Below are 22532 nucleotides of genomic sequence, written 5' to 3' on the forward strand. Positions count from 1 at the left end.
TCATAAAACAGGCTCAGGTAAGTCACCCAGTAAAGAAACAATAGCCAGATATAATTTGTATCTGATTTGTAATGAGATGCTAATTTGATTATTTCTAGAAACTATTTTACCTCTGAACAGACCAACTTTTTTAATATAGAGTTAAATCACTAGCAGTAAAAAAAAAATCCCAAACACCCATATTAAAAATATTTCCTAAGAGCCACCTAGAAACAGGTAAACAGCGCATCATTTTCCCCCCACTAAATGGACAGAACCATGTTATTAAAATAAAGGCAACAGTACACCTAAAAGCAAGTAGTCATATCAGAAAATGCAATATAGTTTAACTTCATAGCAAACATCAGGGTTTATGGATCAAGCAATTGGTTTTGAGCCTGCATGATGCAAGTTGTTCTGAAAGCTATTAGCTTTGGAGACTAGTAATAATCACTCTACTTTTAAAAGGAGTCTTCTACAGCACCTGACCCCTGGAACACTTAAATGCAGAAACCAATAGCCTGACACTGGATTTGTGGATTCTAGGGTTCTCTTTTCATAGAGCTCTCTCCTCACATGCAGACATTATACTGAATATTTATCAACTTCTGATTCTAGTGTTTTTAATTTTATAATAATTCAGGGCATGCCTTTCAGACTTCTTCACAGGATTGTGCTCCATCCACTCTAGCTTAGATTATTAGTGTAAAACAACCATAAAACTTACAAGTTTAGATACAGGTTTTGCTAAGAACAGAAGAGTTTCAGGTAGTCTATAGCCACTTCATTAATTCATAGCCTTAAAGCTGCCATGGGCTAGAGCTGCCTTCTAGCCTGTGTTGGAATTTGACTCCTCTGAGCATTCCTAGGGTCACTAAAACGGAGGCGGCACTCTGCTGCTCCTTTGCATTGAATAATGCTGAAAGATCTGGTCCTCAAGAGTTGATTGATTCAAATGGCACATGAAGGGCTGATCTAGCTGCTCTACCGACTGACCAGAGCACATTAAGCTTTAGAGGATACATGGGTCTTGAATAAAAGCTTTTTAATGCCATTCAAGGGAAGACTGTTGTGAACTCAATATACCTTAAGACCTGCTCAGGGGAAATACAAAGCTATTATTTGCTATAAAAATATGTCCAGGGAGCAAAGGGTGTTATATTAATTCACTTTGGCCACGACCATTCCAAAGTAAAGTGCAGTTGGGGGGGTACACATTAACTTATGAAGGCTTTTATTTACAGAGGGGGAGAATGGGCTGCCCAAAAGCACAATTGGGAGTGAGATAACAAATGTCACTGAGATTTCAATGCCAACTTAGCTGACTCCCCACCCCCAAAGAAAAACAAATAAAACCCTACCAGCCAGTTTCCCCATAACACACTTCTTAATTTCTCTTAATAACAAAAAGAGGTAAGGGGAGTGGCAGAGGCCATTTAATCAGAGGAGGAAGGAATGAGAATTTTAGAAGTCAGTCATGGCTTTTCTGACAAGCCATTAGGCTAATGGTATGTCTAGAAAATGCCCGTTAAGATCATGAGCTGCTGTTTCCAGGCATTGTGACTACTACCAACAGTCACAAGATTATGATAAACATTGTTCAAAAGAAAAATCTCTGTAAAACAATCCATTTTGTTATTGAATTGTTTGTACATGGGTGCAACTCACAACCCTTCCTACCACATCAATAAATGCACTAAATGCTTTAATATCAGTAACAGTCCACCCCAACCCTATCTCCTGTTCTGTATTACTTGGAATCCTCAAGTTTCCAGGTGTTCTTACCTTTACACCATGGCCAACATCATCCAGCACCGTGTAGTCTATAGGTTTTCGAATATACCTTACAGGACGTTCCATGTTCGCTGGCGCTATGATTTTGTGAGTTCTCGATGTGTTCTTATTGGTCGTCAAAATGCCTATCTCTCTGCGAGCAACTTTTTCTTTATGGATGTCCACAGTCTAGATTGAAAAGAAGAGAGTACACGTTTCTTTAGGCATTTGCTGTTTTCTTTACAGAGCTAACTAAATGTTTAGGCTCTGCTATTAGACAAAGCATCTGAATCAAGTTAATGCTGCTGGAAGCATGCCAGTGCATTGACAAAATCAGTTTAACCTACATGAATGTTGTTTGAAATAACTGCACTTTAATGAAATAACCAATATTAATAATAAAATTACAATTATACATTACTGCTTTGACACTATAAAGACACTACGCAGATACAATATTTGTAGATTGACCCTCAACATTCTTATTACTGACAATAGTAATAAATTACTTCAGCCCCACAGCTAGGAAACCCTGACAGACAAGCTAAGCAATTTGCCCAGAGCCCCGGAGGGGGACTAAGCTTTAGAAGTCTGAGGTAATTTCTTTCAGCAAAGCCATCGGTGCATATCAAAGTAACAGTCTGCATAGAGAAGGACTAATTTCAGCACTGAGGCTAGTGTCAGTCATAGCATTTACAACAGCTTTACTAAAAGAGTAAAACAGAGCTTTACTGACAGCTGTAAAGGAAAACAAAATTTACCCCCATGCTGAGCACCATCATTTTATTAGTAAAAATCTAAAGAGGAAAAGAAAGGTCAGCCCAGCAGTTTGCAAAGGATCGGACCAAGTTTCACAGCACAGACCTGTCCATCTATGTGCAAGATAACCACAGCTAAAACCCCAGTTGCAGGAGAATAAGTACAGATGAAGCATCAGATACCAAAGGAAGCCCCACCTTTAGGAAGCCTATTTCAAGATCTGCTTACTGGTCTAAGCGGCTGCTAAAACCTCAGGATCTCATCGGAGGAGATGGTATCTGACCTAAATCACCACTCTTCTTCTAAGTGACTTGGAATCCTACAGAGCCACCACTTTTTCCCCCCATGCTGAAGAAAAAAATCTTCAGTCTGTAAGCATCAGTTTCTCTTGGACACACTGTCACAGAAAGAAAATCAAAGTTGAGAAAGAAAGGAAAATCCTTGCCTGTCAATACTGGTTTGGGCAAGTCTCTAGAAACAGCCATCTGTCCTAATCTAAAACGGATATTGTGACACGCAGATTTTGTTTAGTGAAGCACAAAGACTCAAAGATGAAGCATAAAATAAGTTTATATTTCACTCTACTTCTGTCTGAGTCAGGACAATCAAACAAAAAAAGGTAAGCAGCCAGTGAGTGACTGCTTCTAGGAAAGCCGGCATTCACTGATCAGAGTTCACTATGAAATGCCTTCAAAGGATGAACTGTTTTTTTGCTTTGAATTTGTGTACATGCTCATATAATCTTAAATTCTTCTGGGTAAATACATAAAGCACTAAAATCCTCCTTAACAGCTTCCGTATGTTGTATTGCAGATTGCAAGTGAGAATACAAGTGGAGAAGCACCTAAAATCAGCAACATGAAGCAAGCTTGTTTACACAGCTTAAAGCTAAATAATAGACAGCTTGTAACTTTGCAAAGGGTTCTTTTACTTTAGAAGAGTAAGAAATCTGAATAGAAATACATCAGTGGAGATTTTCCAAAGAAATGCAAGACATTCAACTAACTCAATTCCAAGTAAGTTAATGCAAACATACACAGTTAAAATAAAGCTTTGGAGCAAACTTCAGTGTTCTAAATGCTCGTGGCTCTGAGGAATCCCAAAAATCAAAAAATCCAAATTAAAGCACCTTACCAAATGAGGCAATCCTATGCATCAAGCATGTACCACACCAGTATCAGAAATCAGCCACTAAACCACATTTGCCCTAGCAGCCAATTTCACAGAAGATGGAGCAGAAGACCTAAAACACAAGACTAGCTCTGCTTCTTCAACTCCAGCTATTATTTTTTCTTTTCCTTCTAGAATCTCAAATTTACACATTAGTTCTGCTTGAATTATATACTTCCTGCCTTTTGGTTGGCTTTCTGAAAGATCAAGAAATATTATTTGAATTTTCTTCTATATGTTCTTAGATCATCTCTTTTGCAATCTGTCTGTGCAATCTGAACCATTTTGTTCAATGGATCATTAAAATATCAGGTCACAAACTGTCTTACAGAACTCTGAACTATTTTACAGAACTCTATTTTAATAAGATCCAACTCTTCACATTTTCTAATAAATGAGGGCTGCACAGGTGAAAATAATCTTAATTTAGAGTCACCTAAAAAACATAGCAACACAGGTGACAGGATAATATCAGTCTAAGGTACATACTACAATGCTTTAAAACAGGATATGTTAAGCATTACAATACAATATGCAAATATAATATGCATATTGAAATTCATGCTTCTACTTCATTCTCATGGATAGAGTATGTTGCTATTACAGAATTCTTTTTTTTAGGGGAAAGGGAAGGGGGGAACCCTTCACAGCACAAAGATGCATCTTTTCCTAGCAGGTGGCCCATAAAGGCCGACCTCTCCTCCCTGCAATGAACAATGAAAATTCCACAAATTACTGGAGCAGAGGATAAGAAATTCCAGGAACAGATGCTGTACCATACATGTCTTGGAACATGACTGAAGTAGTCTTACAGCAAATTTTTGCTTATGTAGAAAAAAATTCCTTAGAACAGGAAAAGAGCATATATTAATTATGTCAGGCAGCTTATCCAAAATTAAATATAGAGCAGTAATTTGTAAAGTCTTTCCACAGACCTCAGTAATGTAAACCAAGGGAGAGAAGACTATCTGTATCACAGTGCAGGGCCAGCAACTTATGGTACATATGTAAATCTTGCATGGTATGCAGGCGTGTCTGCGCAAGAGATGTGTTGCTGTTCAAAGCAATTGAGAGACTGCAACTCTTACTTACCAGTTCTGGTGCACTGGAAAAAACAAGGCAGTATTTTGCCATATGTGAAGCAAAGGCTCCCAAGCGCATGCTTAACCCAGGGCAACACGTTCCTATGAGGCATCTTGCTTCTTTGGGAAGAAATTATTTTCTCTAGCTCCATAAAGGCTGCATGCTATTAATTGTTATGTGCTTGCTAGGCAATTCAAAGCACATAACAGTCTTCATTTTAAGTATCTATTTGCTTGATGTTGATATAGAAGTTTAATGCTTAGCCATAGGCAATATAGCTTTGGTTTTTTACCTCCCAAAGAGGAAGAAGACAAAACATAAACAGTTTTTAGCAGGATAGCATACCTACGCAGCCAGCCAACAGTTAAATCCTGAGAGAGAAAAGCCACATGTACCAGGTAACAGCCAAACTAGACCATTCACATGGTACCTGTGGCTATAAGTGTCCACTGATACAATAACAAGACAGCTAAACAATAGTTAATTTGGAATTTTGCACACAAAACCTATTTCTAAACCTCACAGATGGAGAGGAGCAAAACATTGCAAATAGGCTGGGGGTAATGCAGATTAACAATTGCTAAGAAACAGTCAGACTGACTTCAAGTACACTCGGCCTATGCTGAAAACAAATACATGGCATAGTTTAAAAATTTGGGGAATAAGGGAGGGATTCTCACTCCCAGGTAACACAATCCAGCAGGAAAAAGTCCAGCATTGTATTGTTTTGGGAAGAGGGAGAAGACAGCCCTTCTGAAAGCACAACGTGTTTCCCAAAGGAAACATATTTAAGCTAAACCAGTAGACAAACCTCTCCGCCATTCTGACTGGGTGCTGGGGAACGAATAGGCCAGCTAATCCCAGAAGCACAGTCAAGCCCAGAGACTGTTAATGATTAGCTGCCTCTGCTATCTGCCTGCTTCAAAACCATATGAAAGAAACAGTTGATCAACAGGATGCAGAGTTAAAATTTAACTGTTTGCTTTCTCAGAAGCAGCCTCAAAGCCAAGTGCAGTATGACAACGATACAGCAACAGACACAGTTTTTCTTTTCTCTCCCTTTTCTGTGTTGTACGTACAGCTCTACTTGTGCTCTACAACATGCAAGATGCCCAGGATAAAAAATACTTTACAAAAGATAGAGAATGTAGTGTATTTGGCTGAGTTGATTTTGGGGTAGCAAAATAATTTAATAGAACCCACATATACAGGGATCACATATTTAAAAAACAAACAAAAAAAAACTTTAAAAATCATCTTAATCCTGACCCACTGAATCTCAAATTTATGAGCCATATAAAGCAGCCACAGCCTCTCTCATTAAATGCAAGCTCAGTTGGCAAAGAGCAGAAATAAGAAAAAATCCTTTATCAAATCAATTCAGGTAATCAGTACTTCAGACTGTCCTGAAGGACAAGACAACTCGCTACATTGAGTATCACAGATTTAACTAGGTAAATACTCTTTAGATCTGTGTTACATGAACTGATGCTCCTGAAGTGTTGTACAGAAAAACTCTGCTTCAGCTTTCTGAACTCCTCCTCTTCCCCAGTGCCTCAAGAATCAAGCTGCAGTGACACACGCTCCTCTGGGGAAGGGAACGGGAAAGGCTCTTTGCGCTGCTGAGCAGTTAACTCACCAGCAAGCCGGAAAAAAGCTGCCAGGCTTTTGGGAAGAGTGTTAGGGGAGAGGAGACCAGCTGCCCAGGACTCAACAGTGAGAAGAGTGGCTACTGAACATACACAGTAAGCAACGACCCCCTCCAAAATCACAGTCCAAGACACTGCACAAGAGTGAAGGTACAAAGTAAAAACTTTCACCCATGGATTAGGGGATGAGGGAAAAGTCACCCCACTGGCATTTCCTTGTTCTTAAAAAAATAAAAATAAATAAAATAATAGAAAATTGACAAATGAAGCGCACTAGGCACACACACAAAAGCCTGAAATTACACCGTCATTTTTATTGACAGTTTTTGAGACCATTTCACACAGCAGTTTTAAGAACTTATTTTCATATCATGAACCTCCTTCAAACAAATATCCTGTGCTGCAAAGAGCTGCATGTCAGCAGCCTTTCAATTTGGCTCTAGGTTCATAGGTACAAGAAAGAGCGTAGGCTCAAACTCCACACGACTCCCCAAGCTGCTACTTAAGAGAAAGCAAGGACAAAAGGAAGGCAAAACAGCTTGTTATTAGCAATAGTCCTCTGCAAAGAATGTTGTTTCTCTTTTTTACCCTTTTGGTTTGTGGTTGAATATAGGGTTTTGGGTGGTGTCTGTATTTCAAATATGTAAAGCCCTGGTTACCATGTTAACAGCATTATACACATCTAAATACTAGCAAAATAGATCAGAATTACTTTCTATGAGAAAAAGTACAGACATAAGATAAAATAGCCGTTCATGCAGCATGACCTGTTAGCACTTCCCACGCCATCTTCCCAGCATATTTAGTGTTAGTAAGACACACGTAGAGTCTTTGTATCCTGCTCTGTGCACAGCTGGTGCTGTACTTCCTGACAGCAATCTGTTCAAACCTCTCTTAAAAGTTACCGGCCTTGCTAAAGCTAGCATTGTTGAAAGCCAAATTAATGGAGAAATCAAAGCATTTCATTCATTTAATATTTGAATAGAGTGAAATTCCCTTAACCTAAATTTATTCTATTGCTCAGTATGTAAGTATAAGAAAAAAAATGATATTAAAAAGTAGGATTTCTAGTCAGAGACAAGCCCATTGGAAAACTAGGTTTGACATATCAAGTCAGACCAGCAATTCATCAAATACTGTATCTGCAGAAAGTGTGCCTGACATTACAGAAAATACCGGGCAGAGAAGCGAGTTTCATGCTGAACCCTGTCAAGAAAACTATGCAGTACATGGCAAAGTGAGTGGTCCAGAGAAAAGAATCTAATTTCCTTCCCAGACCTCTGGGACAATTGGCTTGGTTCCAAGCTTACTTGTTCAGGTTTGAATATGAAAAGCAAGATCTGTTTTAGCATCTGTAAAAATAAGCTGCATTTTTTGATTCAGTCAACCACAGCAGTAAAATAAGTAGACAATTAAATTCTACAGATTAACAAGACACATCTTCTATTAAGTTCTATAGGCTCATACACTGAGGCCTTAAATTGTAGTGTTGCTCAAAGGAAACAGAACTTGAGAAGCAAACACTGAGGTGCTTTCACCATCTCCTTCATTAAAAGAGAAGGAAAAGAAATCCAAACATCCTTCAAATTTCTTCTTCTTTGCAATTTTGTTCCTAGATCCTACTTTAATATTAGCCATTTTTATCATTCTCTAAAACCGTAGATTTCATTGTTGTGCTATGTAGATGGCATTAACACAAAAAGCTTCCCTGAAATTAAACAACCCGATGTTAAGAACATTAACCTATTCTGTTTCAGAAATAGTTTTATCTCACTACTACCTCCTTAAAGGAGGCATATTAAATAAGACTTATTAAATAAATGAGTTAATGAAATAAAATAAGAATTGTATTGAAGAGATCCTGGACAACACATACTGTACAGGCTACCTGCATGGGTATCAATTTGACCTACAAAAGACAATAAAATCCCCAGCTTCAAGGAGCTCAGCCGGACAGCTAGCTTCTTCAGGGAGAGCACCATTTTATTCTGTCATTTTGTGAAAGAAGCTGAAAAGAAAATTTAGTATATTCGACACAGGGAATTGCAGCGAACATATCTGCACTGCAAGAAAAATAATGCGACATTCTGCAGAAAAGATCAGCTATGGGTTCATGGCACATGAGGCATGAACAAGACCAAACAGGCACAAGGCTTTTTTAAGACACTATATACAATCAGGTATCTACACAATGTTACAGATTACATCTTTCGTTAACTCTGATGAAAGTGCAAGTAACTTAATGATTTGACTCAATTACAGTAAGTTATATATAATCTGACCCCAACAAGACACTGTCCAAAAACCTCAAGAATTTACCTACAGAAATACAGTAAAACAAGTCTCTGTCTTTCTTACTTCTAGTTACTAAAAATGAAGTAAAACTTTTTAGTAAAAGAAAACAAGATCTCTTAAGTAATTGGACTGCTTCTTCCCCTTTCTCCCTCCTCAAATATATATAAGAAAAATATACCAAAGAGGACTAAGGAGTTCCAGAAATACACATTTGTACTTGGCTCTATCAGTTATAAATTTTTGGAGAATATGAAGTTAACTTATCAAAATAAATAAATAAATAAATAAATAAAAGGAGATGCTGGCTACCCAGACTCAGATTTCCTCACACAAATTTAAAACCATTTGTCTACAAACGAGACCACTCAGGGATTGCAGCTGCAAGGAAAGAGGCACTTCTGCAGTCAGCCAGTCTATGGGAATCTGAGCATCGAGCAAGCCTGGGCTCACTGGAGCCACAGAAAAAGCACCAGTGCAATTGGCACCGCTGAACATAGGTACTTGTTTATCCTATAGGTGTCTTCTCCAAGGTATGAGGCTTAACTAGTGTTGGGAGGTATAACAGTCAGCTCCACTGACCAGAAATACTTCTAATACCCCCGCTCTCAATGGCCTTTAGAACATGTGCTATGACTCCTCATCCAAACTCCAAGAACATATAATGATATAAAATTATATTGTAAAAACATCATTTATAACTTTTTTTTAAAATCATGTTCTTCTTGGAGAAAGCTCTAAATTTAAATAACAAAATGAGAAGCCCTCATTAAGTAGAGCACATCACCTTCAGAACTTCTCACATCAACTGCTCTTTAAAAAGGTAAATCTGTACACAGCACAGTCTTCTATTCTTCCTATGATTTACTAGTCTGGAATAAGTGCATCCTAACGTATTGAGATAATTCTCCTGCCACCTGAAGCTGTTCGCTCCTCTTTCTACACCCTCAGTATGTTTACCTTGGAGAAATCCTATGCTCTGTTTCAGTTGTTTAGCCTAATAGTAGGAGTGCTGACTTTGTACCAACCACAAGAACAAATTCTATTTGACTCATTTTTTTAGAACCTGTAACAGACACAGATCAAGACTAAGAGTTAGATGACGTGATTTCGAAGTGAGCAGGACTGGCTGTATATTTCCTTGGGTTAATTGAGCCAAAATGCCATAGGGTTCTGTTTCCAGGCAGAAAAGCATAAATATCCTCATGTGCTGCCCTTTTTTATGCTTTCGTGGTTCTGACCCTGGGCTTGAAAAAGTTTTGAATTTTATCTCAAAGTTCTTCAACACAGATGTGTGGTTAAGTTAACCAGCATTTGAGGAACACACAAAAATCTGGAAAAATTTTTGACAGAAATACTGCCCCAATATCAGGGACTGATGGGTCAATGCCTACCTCTAGGACGGAAGGCTGATGTATCCTTTTATCATGCCCACTTAGCCATCGCTTCACATGACTGTGTGAAGCTCATGTCCCTAGTTGGCATTGAAAAAAAAATTCCATCTGAAATTACCATACTAGAAACTTTACACTGGTTATCTTTCACTTTCACAGTAAAAAGGTGAAAGTTTCTCTCATCCTAGCCCCCAAGAGAGATGAATTCAAGACATCTCTCACTGCCCTTTGGACAGTCACCAGAATCAAGTCTGCTAAAGGCATGTCATGCCAAATTACCATTCAGTGCACAGGAGAAAGCCAGCGTTAGCAACAAGCAAGAGTGTTATTAAGGTGAGCTAAAAAAAGTAGCAGGGCTTTTTTCAGTTCCTCAAATTCTTTTAAGCATATAAGGATTTCATGACTATTTCACTGATACGCTCCTACAGTCAAATACGTTTTCAGTAAGGCTAGCAGTCAGTTGCCTGAACACGGATGCCTGGTGTCACCTGAGATGCCTCAAAATATCCTGCTGTGCCTCTGGCTGATGCACGAGAAAGGCAGCTCTCCTGCAAGTGCTGGAGTATTTAGACATCCGAGTGTCACCTTGTAGGTTTGCCCTCTATGTGGTGCTGCCAATGTAGGAGGCAACTGAAACAAATTTTAGAGTTGTACTTCCCCACTTGCAAACCCAGCAATGTTTTCTTGTAGGTCTATAGAGAGCAGCTTCTAGACAGAAGTTTCACACACATTAGCTTCAGAGCGCGGACAAGTTACAAGAGTAGGACAGGTTCTCCAGATAAATTCATCCCCTGAAGTCCTGGTAAACCCAGGCCTCTTAAGGGAAAAGGCTAGAGCAGCTGGATAAGCAATGGTTCCTTTAATCTGATACACCACCTTCCTTTTCCTGCAGACAGGGTTCACAGTCAAGAGCTTTTACAAATTAACACAATGAACTAAGGTCAGCAAAACACATACAGCAACTTGCACAGTGTATACAAAACCTTCAGAGGCATCTGAGAGGAAAAAGCAGTAGACAGGACCAGGGACAACAACAACAAAAGAAAATTTAAGTCCTATTTCCTGAGATAACATGTACATAATGCACACAGTTACTATGTATATACATGCATGCATGCATGCAAACATATGTGTGTGTGTGTGTGTGTGTGTGTGTGTATATATATAAAAAAACATTATTAGCTTCCCAATTCCTTCCCCACCCCCTGCAAAAAACACACCCTCACTAGTAGATCCACTAAATGTTTCGAATGCTAACAATGCATCCTACGAATATCATCTGGGGGGTGGGGGAGAGGGTGCTGAAGGTATGCTTTTAATTTCAGTTTAGACTGTTTATCATTGAATTTCATCGTTCATGTCTGAATACAGATTATATTTCAGTTTCTCCTATGGAGCTGGCCCATGATTTAGGGATTTAAATCCTTCTCTCTACACACACTAGCAGATTTTCTCAGATTCTCCTAGCACACTAACAGATTTTCTCAGATTCTCCTAGCAACAGCCATCAGCATAAAGCAGGCCAGACATTCTGCAAAACTGAACTAAAAAGTCAGAAAAGTTTGAAGACATTTTCTATCTTTAAGTATTTCTCCTTGGATATCAGAACAGTGGGGGGGAAGCAGCCACGGGCATCCCATTTACTCAGAACTTTCTGCTTGCTGTATGGTTCTAGAGTGTAGAAGCACAGAACATAAAACAATAATGCACACAGTCCACAGCATGCCCCATTCCAGATATTCCTGCATCATTATTAAATTTCTTAAGCTCTAGCTAGTTTTATGCAAGGCAAACATAATTAAAAATTTGCTTTCTAACCAACCAGAGCATGTGTTAAATATTGATAAATCTTTAACAAAAAAAAAGGGGAGGTCTGATACACTGACAAACCTCATTAAAATCAAGAAGTTGAAAAAAAGAGCTAGAGAAACAGGTTGAAAGTCTTATTGGCCAAAGACAAATAATCTCACCTTGGGATCTCCTGCTGGTAAAGTAATGAAACTGGAAACATTTCTTCTTCTGAAAAGAAGACTAGACTTCACCAAGAATTGAACTAAAAGACCCAAATTTTCAAAACGCAACCTGTGAAGTTGCACATACACATATACAACAGCACTAAAAAGCAGAGAGAAGAAAGCTCTGTTCAGCAAAATGATTATTTATATATCCCCTTTTCATAGCACCCTACAAGCAAACCTAGTCAAACATTCTGCTGGAGAAATCGAGCAGAAGGGGGGCACGTGCAAAGGGGACAAGGACGTGCAAGGACAGACTGGAGGGGCTGCGAACGGGTGCATGACATTCTAGGACAAAAATCAGAGCAAGGAAACTAGCCCAGTTGTCCAAGAGCCAGACTTGAGTCCATGTTTAATCTGTCTTTCCTGTGCCAACTGGAAACGGTAGGACTGCTATGGAGGGCACAGACTCACCCTTCCTACAAAACTAACGAGAAGAAGCTTCTCTCACATTATTCTCTGAACACTACTTCAGAGCCTGCTCATGCAAGATACTGAGAACACAAATGGGGCAGCTGGAAGAACTTGGTAAATCTTGCCACTGAAATGCTACCTCACAGAATTGGGCTCTGTAAATTAAGAGCATCTGTGAAGGGATTCAAGAGCATCTCATCAATCCCTTCCCCCAACTGCCACCTCCCCCAGCTGAAAGGAAGATGATGTCAAGACAGAGCATAAGGAGGGGAGGTTTGCAGGAGTATCTTTGGGAACAGGGAGAGAAATGTGGGAAGGAAGGCTGGCAGATGGTAACTGAAGACAAATGGAGTTCAAGTCCTACAGAGGAAGAGATTTTTAGCAGATCTATGGAGGCTCTCCTTATGGAAAGAGAACAGTTAAAGATGAGAATCCTCCCTCCTTCCCTGTTGCATTGGTGAAATGCCAGAAGCACTTTGCTAAAGTTCACAGAAGTACTGGAGAAATGGAACTTCAAACATCTGGAGTATGGAGGTCAGACAGCGCCGCAGAAGCAGCTGGCCCCGTACACAGAAGGAGGGCTGTCTGCCGGGACATCAGTTGACTGAAGGGAAGTGTGGGATGGCTCTGTGGCTACAAGCAGGAGTCTGGAAAATGACAGATTGAAGCTCTATTTCTGGCTCTGCCAGACTTCCTGTACTACACCAAGCAAATCGCTTCGCTGCTCAGGCCAGCTTCCCTGAGAGTTACCCACCCTGCAACAGCTCTAAGAAGAGAGAGAGGATAGGCAGGCACAGGTACAGGTAACACTACCATAGATGTCTGCTCTGAGGACAGTCAAGTCTAACAGATTGACAAACGCGCCCAAGATTTCTCTGTAAAACAGCTGCCACTGCTGTTTTTAACTGTTGATGAAAATGCAGAAGTGAGTTATGGATCACATTTCCTATGCTTTGGCAAACACTATTCATTTTAACTGAGCACACTGAACATAAATACACTTCAATAAAAAGTGCACTATGTATTTTTTTTTTTTAAGCCCTCTGTTATCCTCTGATACATGTTCATGAAAGATACAACGTGAGTTTTTGCATCTAGCTAACTTTTTTGGTCAATTGCTAGTTCAATTCCCTTTTCAAGAATGAGTAAAATAAACAAGAACAACAACAAAAAATCACTAATGTAGATTTCTATGGGAGGACACAGGAAAAGGGAGGCAGAGAGATTATTTGCAATTGCCTTCTACCTGCCTAACATCTGTGACTTTTCAGCATCAAAAGTTAAGGGTGGGGTAGAGAAAAAACTTCCTTGGTGTTTTTCCTTCTTCTAACATAAATCCCAGAACACCCTAGAATACACTTTCCAGTATTTGCTGGAGATTAAGTTGTGGCTGAACAACACACACCACTACTTCACAACTGTTACGTGACAGGAAGGACAAACCCAGCTCTGTATCAGACTAAAACCACACTGCGTGGCAAATCAACAACCACCAACCACCCGTTTAAGTTTAATGCTGTATGACACACACCTATTGGAAGGACAGTTCTTTCTTATTCAAACGTCCCTCTGCCTTTCCTCATCCTCCCTTCACTGAGACACATACAGTTTGCCAGGCAGAGGGGATGATAAACACACTGAAACCTGAATGAACATTTCAATGATTAACTAATGTCAGTTGCATTACAAATTTCCAGAGAGAAACTACTTAAACAGAACCAATGACTTAATAATTATATTTGAAAAGAAGCCAGAAAGGCAAGGATCTGCTGAGCAAGAAAGGTGTTTAAAATAAAAGACGTTTCAAGAGAAAAGTGTTTCAAGCGTGCAATCCTACTGATTGATTTTGACAGAACAACAGTTGGGACATGCAGTCATAACATGCTAACTTTGTATTCAGTCTTAAAAAGCACAAAAAGCAGATAAATGCTTTTGATTATGCAAAGTCAAAATACTGACTGTAGGTGCAAATGTTTTTCAGTATGTGAACTTAGATTTCAGTTGTTTCATATTTCATTTTCTCTGGATGTTCCTCAAGACATGCGTGTGTGAATAGGTTCATTTAAAAAAAAATGTAACAAAATACGCTTATGGGAGCTTCCCCGTGAGAGTTTCAGTATTTTTAAGTGGCTGACTGAGTCCCTGTTTTCCTTACTGGAAGCAATGCACTTGTCTAGAATTAAACAAAACATAAAAATCTAAATATGTTCTTGACTGAAGAAAAGCACAAAGACAGAAAAGCAAAATTAAAAGGCTTCTTCAGTAGTTTGGACTCACTAAAGAACCACCATGGGAGTAGAATAAAGTTGTATGTTGTATGAAAAGCATTTTGTGTGCCAAAAAAAGCAACTTCATAGGAGATGAACATGTGCAATTGCAAAGAGCACTGCAGGTGGCTGAAAAGGAAACTATCTAAAAAAAACTGTAAGAAAATAAACTGAACAGAACAAGTTTGAACTTTCTAAGAGTTTGTCAGAGGTAAGGAGCTGACAGACCAGAAAAATGACAAAGCAGAATGTTCCTGTCTAAAACCAAACCAAACCAACACAAACCCCTCCCCCCATTTAGTTGCAAGCTGGCATTTTGAAATTTGAGGGGAAAAAATCATCCAAAGCAGTGAGTTAACCAGCCTTAGCTTGAATTATTTTGCTTTATTTTATCATCTATAACCGCAATAATGAAACATTTTCCAACAATAAAGGTATGCTATGTGGTTGCAATCGTTTAGGCAAGCTCAGGAAGTGTGGGTTAGATGAGTGGACAGTGAGGTGGATTGAGAACTGGCTGAATGGCAGAGCTCAGAGGGTTGTGATCAGTGGCACAGTCTAGTTGGAGGCCTGTAGCTAGCGGTGTCCCCCAGGGGTCAGTACTGGGTCCAGTCTTGTTCAACTTCTTCATCAATGACCTGGATGAAGGGACAGAGTGCACCCTCAGCAAGTTTGCTGACGATACAAAACTGGGAGGAGTGGCCGATACGCCAGAGGGCTGTGCTGCCATTCAGAGAGACCTGGACAGGCTGGAGAGTTGAGCGGAGAGGAACCTCATGAAGTTCAAAAGGCAAGTGCAGGGTCCTGCACCTGGGGAGGAATAACCCCATGCACCAGTACAGGTTGGGAGCTGACCTGCTGGAAAGCAGCTCTGCGGAGAAGGACCTGGGAGTGCTGGTGGACACCAAGTTAAGCATGAGGCAGCAATGTGCCCTTGTGGCCAAGAAGGCCAATGGTCTCCTGGGCTGCATCAGGAAGAGTGTTGCCAGCAGGTCGAGGGAGGTGATTGTCCCCCTCTACTCAGCCCTGGTGAGGCCACATCTGGAGTACTGCGTCCAGTTCTGGGCTCCCCAGTACAAGAGGGATGTGGCACTACTGGAGCAAGTCCAGCGAAGGGCTACTAGGATGATGAAGGGACTGGAGCATCTCTCCTATGAGTAAAGGCTGAGAGAGCTGGGCCTGTTTAGCTTGGAGAAGAGAAGACTGAAAGGAGATCTTATTAATGTGTACAAATATCTTAAGGGAGGGTGTCAAGAGGATGGGGCCAGACTCTTTTCAGTGGTGCCCAGCAATAGGACGAGAGGCAACGGGCACAAACTGAAACACAGACAGTTCCATCTGAACCTGAGGAAAAGCTTCTTCACTGTGAGGGTGACAGAGCACTGCAACAGGTTGCCCAGAGAGGTTGTGCAGTCTCCACCCTTGGAGATATTCAAAACCCACCTGGATGCAATCCTGTGCAACATGCTCTAGGTGACCCTGCTTGAGCAGGGGGGTTGGACTAGATGATCTCCAGAGGTCCCTTCCAACCTCAACCACTCTGTGATTCTGTGGATTTATTGCCAATCTCAAAACAATCAAATATGCTAAAGAATAAAAATATCCCCACATAGAACATATTCTAATCAATCATATAGACTTACTTGAAAGTTTTCTAATTTTATTTTTGGACAAGTACTTTTATAAAAAAGATACCATACCCTACAAAGCACATGCACACACACATTCTGTGCCTATAAGCTGTCCTGCATTGACAGTCCTGGGACAGATTGTCTCCCAAGACATAAAACAGGGGCAATGCAAGTGGAAGTGATGTACAGTGTCCTTTAGCTACCTATCAACATGGTTCTGATTACATATTATCCCCAATACTGCAAGGGGCAGTGTTATTTCTCTGCCTATTTGATCATATTTCATTTGATGGCAGTGACACAAGCTAGTGGGAAATCTGTTGGTTTTCCAGTGAGTCAGCAGTGCACTAACAGTAACCCATGAGTATTAACTAAACAGCCATCAGATGGTACATCTACTAATTTAAGTGAAAGGCTGTGTTATCCACCATCTCATCTTCCAATGCTACAAACACAGCTTACCACATGTGAAATTATTTTTCTTCTTTCTTTTTCATAACATTCAAAGGTTGAAGACTGATGTGTATTTTCTCCAGAACAGACCTGTTAAAATTCTGGATTTTTCAAGATTTTGTACAAAGCAAGCAAGTCTCTATGACAAATAACTTTGTTACAACACAGTGAGGTGTTCCTTCCCCCGTGGGAAGATAACCAGCAACCGCCAATTTGTTCTCTTTTCCCCAGTGTTGGTATTATCAGTAAAATAAGAGAGAAGAAACAAGCCTTAGTCATTATAAATCCACTTGTAAGAGTTTTCAGTATGCTTATTCACTCTGCATTTAATCTTTCTTTTTCTTTCAGAATAGAGTTGAAATCTTTATTTTAACTCCCTAAACTGTACACCAGGCCTCCTCCCCCACTATCACTGAAAAGTAAGTCAGATTTCTCTTGTGGAAAGGTTATAACCACACCCTGCCGAATCCCTCTTAACAGCCTTTAAAACAGTTTTTCCTCAAAAGTGAGTCCTAAATAGTCAAGTCCTTCAGCTCCCTCATAGCTAGCCTTCTGCAAAGGCCTAATTGGGAAGGAAGATGGACACAGATCCACATTAACACCTTCAGGTTATTACTGCAGCAAAAAGCTCTTCCATTTCACTTCACACTAAAACAACTGGGATCTGACAAACTCCTGGCTTTTGTTTTCAAAGTCAAATACAGAACAAGATAATTCAACCTTCTAATCTCGTCTCCCCTTTCTCAACTCCTCTTTTGTAAACAGTGCTCTCTTCCACAGGTATCTCTCAACAGAGGACAAGCCACGTGCTTAGAGGCATCATCAACCTCACTAAACGCAAATCTCTTGAAACCCCAGCTGTCACAGCATTGTGCATGTAAGTGTACTAAGATATTCAGGCAAAAAGGAGGGTTATCCAAATTCCCTCACACGTATCATAAAGCAGCAGTTACTATTTTGGACTGAGTCGTACAGGCTTCTGGTAATCAGGGATATAATAAGTAAAAGCAGAAGACAGACAACCAAATCACAAGTATGCATGATGCATACCAGTTTAATAGGGTCAGCATGGGGTGGGGGGAAGGATTGGGTAGAGATGGTATGACTAAGGCTGATATACTTCTCTATTGCAATTTTAATTTACATACAGTATAGAACTTCCTGTTTTAGTTGTGTTTCTGTAAATGGATTTCTCCTCAGCTTTCTACTCTTGGCCACAACAGATAGGAGAGATTCCTATTATATCTGCTGTGGACATCCACATGGCCTTCACTGTCCTAGCAGCATGCAGCACTTACTTCACACTGAGCTACAACCTCCTCCAATCTTTCTCCTATCCTATTTCACCCTATGTCCCGTCCCCAGTGCTGGATGTGTTATCCCACTGCCTTTATAGCAAATTCCTTAGTCAGCTTGATCATGTGTTCAGAAGAACTGGGTGGTCAATTAGACATTTCCACTGCGCACTTACTAGCATAAAGATTAACCTTGATTGCAAATGCTCAAGGGGAGGAACATCAACCGTTGCAGATGACATGTAGAAAGAAGCCTTCAGAGACAAGCAGATAAACGTCTGTAGTTTTCATGATCTTGTCTCCAGGATAACTGATCCCATGGTGGCAGGGGGCAGGAAATGAAACACTGTCTGGTACAAGAGAATGGCAGTAAACAGCAGTTTGACCATCTCTTTAGGGTCACTTTAGGCAAAAAGTTATATGAACGCTACAAGGGTATTGAACAGTGAATTGCTTAAAGCTAACTGAGGAAGGCATATTGGTGCCCTTGCTGAAGGTATTCCAAATACTGGGCGGTATTCCAACTTCTGGGTGGGGAGGGATTGGGTTAGAAGCCTACATTTTACAGCAACATTTTAAGAGACACCCTTACATCTCCATAATAACAAGCACCACTGATTCACGTATGTCTAACCTTTGATCTGTGCAATATCAGAGAGCTAAATGCACACACAAACACACATGCAAGAACTACTAAAATTTGTAAGAAATCTAACTGCCTGGGAAAGTGCCTGGGATCAATATACTGCTACATTTACCTAAATCTTTTTTATTTACTTTGGAGCAGCGGGAGGGCATAAAATAGGTTCCTGAGAGATAAAGGAGCAAGTAAGGACACAATTCAGTGGACTACAAAAAGACAGCTGTGCAAACTTCTGCAGCCTGCCTCCTCCTTATTGTTTTGGTGAACCCTGGTATTAGTAAATGAGGCCAATGTACTTTTTGGATTTGTAAGTTTTATATACCTATCCAACAATACAGACAGCATTTACTCCCAGAAGTATTAGCAACCATCCACTTGTTTTGAAGACAACCAAGAAGAAGAAATCTAGGCAAATGGGCAGGAGGGGAGAAGCAGAGAGGAAAATTATTGAAACTTGCACTTGAATAAAATCTGCAGACTGTTTATCATCTGTTTTTCCTGGACATTTGCTTAGGCAATTTGTTTGCAGAACCTTTGCTTTCTAAAAATGCATTGGGGAAAATTCACACTAGATTTTCTTCAATCTGTTTTTGCTGATTAGATGATACTCTGAAATAACACTGAATAACAGTCATTCTCCAATAATGAACAGTCAGCGACATGCTCTCAATCTCATTTCAAACAAACATCTCACATGAAAAACAACCTTTAGAAATGTTTTTTAAATAATTTGCCAAAAGAAGAAATGTGTTAGCTGCATTTATTCTGAGTAATTCATCCAGCTCTAGTAGACAGCATCTCTGAAGAGTTTCTGTATTGGCTGAAGAACTACACATTTAACGCATAAATGGTGAGCAGACCCACCCAGTGTGCAGAGAAGGAAAAGAGATGGTTCAGCTTCAGTCAGATTACAGGCTGATAACCCTGCCAGTGCTGTATTAAACAGTATGGACTCTTAACACTAGATTTAGGGTGTATGGGGAAACTCTGACTCTAAAGATGGTGGCATAACTAAGACTGGGTAGCTGAGAAAGTCTAATTCGTTTCAGGCTGCTTGACTGTATTTCTCTTTACTGTAAGGGCCCACTGTTATATGGAGATAGTGAGTTGCTGGATATGAGTTATAGGTTGTAACTCCCAAATGGAGGGTCTCCTCAGTTACTTCAGTGTCTCACCAATCACCACATCAGACAAACAGTGCCTTGAGATAGAGCACCACAGTAACATAATATTGCATCATTCATCCACTCTCAAGTGTCATGTTTCTTCTGCCAAGACACATGCAGATCAACCACACAATTTCAAGCTAAGTTTATTTTCAAAATTTACAGGTTTAAACAGTATTTGACTTTCTTTTAATTAAAAGGAATACATAATTTTCTTGTCCATGTGGGCTGGCAGTGTTACCAGTTTAACACACACTATCTATCAGTTATTAGGACAGCAAAAAATACACACATTGCTCAAAAACTTCAGCAACACCTTTTCTAGTCTAGTTTAGAGGAAGCCTTATCCACAGGGTAACTCATCTCACAGTGCTGTACTGTATCTGGCCATTGATGCATCTTGCCCGCTACCTGTCTTAACAGCATGTGTAAGGAAATGGACAATGATGGATCAGTCTCCCAATCAGTCAAAGGTCGATTTGCAGTCTGAAGGCTTATCCAGTGTCCTTATCCAGCCCGTTTTTGAACAAGTTTCAGAAATATATCTTAAAAAACAAAAACTCCCATAAGGCACTGAGTTAAATAGAGGTGGTGGGGGCTTTTTCTTGTATCAAATCAGGCCTTTCAGTCATTATTCGACATTCCCTTGTTCTTGAGTTTTGAAACGATAGCCCAATCGACCTTTCCTGAAGTGACAGTATGTTTTATAACTTTCCATCATGATCCCTCTTAACTCCAAGGTTCCTACCATACTTGCTTTCACTTTGTAGAGAAGCCTAATAGCTTTTAATCACACCCTCTTTGCTCCCATTTTTGCCCCATATAGGAATATGGCATAGTGTGATGAGACCAAGCCTCTGCATAGTTGGGGAGGCATTATCTTCTCTTGCAAGCAAGGCCCAGCGAAGCCAGTCAGGGAAGTAGGGAGCTGTGTTCCAATGCCCAAGCGATGCCACACTGAACTGATGAGTCCATTATAAACAACTGTTCCAAGACAACAACTGAGTGAAGAAGCAAATGCTTTATGCATGAATAGGTGAAGCTACAGAACCACTATACATTAGCTTTTATATAAGTGTTTATTCAGGAACAAGTCATAGCTATTTATCAGATTCTCAAAAAGGAAGCAATCAAAACAAAATCTATGATCTTATGGCCATGTACTACTAAAATTTTCATGTCCATAAGATATCATTATCATAATTCTTTAATAATATAATCATTTACTGGAACCAGAAATGAACATTAGAAAGAAAAACAACTCTAGTAGTCTAGTTCAAAACATATCATTACTATTTCTCTCAAAAGAGAGGAAACCTTTACGTATAGTACAGCTTTTGACCAAATAAATCTACAATTAGTATTCTCCCTGCCACACTGCTCCTGTCATGGCACTAGTAGGAGAGTCAGTTAAGCATCAGCAGTGATCTCTAGTGGAAATAAATCAAATGTTCATAGTAATCTATATGTTTAGGTGTTTTGCTATAAAATGCATCAATTAACAGGATTTGACACACACTTTTTTTCTTTCCATGAAAGAGAAACTTTCCACTTTGTGCTCCATGACCATCCCAGTGATGCAGGAGTACACACTATTCCAGATGGTGCTGGGGGAGGGATATAACCCTGGCCACAGCAATCATGTGACAGGTATTTATTATGATTAACATAGTTTGACAGATTTCCAGACTTCACACACACTTTTTCAAGATTTAAAAAGAAAAAAGCCCCAACTGTAAGAGAGCAGCTAATAAGTCATTCATATGCCTCCCATGAACAGATCTGCAGTGAATAAATGCTTTCATATATAACCTGTAAGGGGGAATTTTACAAGACATGCATAACTGAAATACAAATAGGTCCCAAAAGGCTGCTAGTAAAGAGAACAAAGTCAAGTCAGCAGCAGTATAAAAAAAAGTTAGGTTACCACTGGCTTATAAAATACTCATGTTTCTTCCATGTAAATCATTACCTGGTTTTCTGTTTGCAGATCAACAATACCTAAGCACTTTTGTCCCCCAAAATAACCTAGTCAGCGGAAAGCACTAAGCAATTCCCTCCTGAACTGCACAAACAGAAGTCCAGCCACAAGCATCCAGCAGCACATGTCCTGATGCTTGAGCAGCAGGTCATGAAGAGGGGTAGTTTCAGGGATGCAGCACAACAAAGATGCCAGCTTCAAAATACAGCTGTTTCTACTCCCCTCGTTACCTCAAATACAGTCAGCTCTAGCCCAGCTAACAAGGAAAACAACGCCCCAAGTAGGTGCATTGGATAGCACAAGCAACGGTGAGGGACATAATGCTGTTTATCTGCTGCTGTATTAGACAAAAAGTTCTTAAAACCACCACTCGATACATACCATTTCCTTTTTCCCTTGCCCTTTTGTCACTAAAACATTGATAAAGATTGTAAGAAAACCCCAACATAAAACAGGAGGTATTCACATCTGAAGATCACTTGCTTATAGAGACTTAAAATAGAAGGAATATTAATTTTGGACAACAATCTAATCAGATGCATCTGAAAAGGAAAAAAACAGACTCCTG

General features: G+C 39.9%; 1 protein-coding gene across 9 annotated transcripts in view; it reads right to left on the bottom strand.

Annotated features, from left to right (window-relative positions):
• ABI1 (abl interactor 1) overlaps positions 1 to 22532 on the bottom strand; it is a 92119-nt gene that overhangs the window by 33657 nt on the left and 35930 nt on the right. For all 9 annotated transcript variants that reach the window (XM_067291823.1, XM_067291820.1, XM_067291822.1 and 6 more), the window contains exon 3: positions 1765 to 1941. In XM_067291823.1, coding sequence (XP_067147924.1) covers positions 1765 to 1941 — 177 coding nt within the window. The remainder of the gene's footprint in view (positions 1 to 1764; positions 1942 to 22532) is intronic.

The sequence above is a fragment of the Apteryx mantelli genome, chromosome 2, assembly GCF_036417845.1.
Source record: "Apteryx mantelli isolate bAptMan1 chromosome 2, bAptMan1.hap1, whole genome shotgun sequence".
NCBI lineage: Eukaryota > Metazoa > Chordata > Aves > Apterygiformes > Apterygidae > Apteryx > Apteryx mantelli.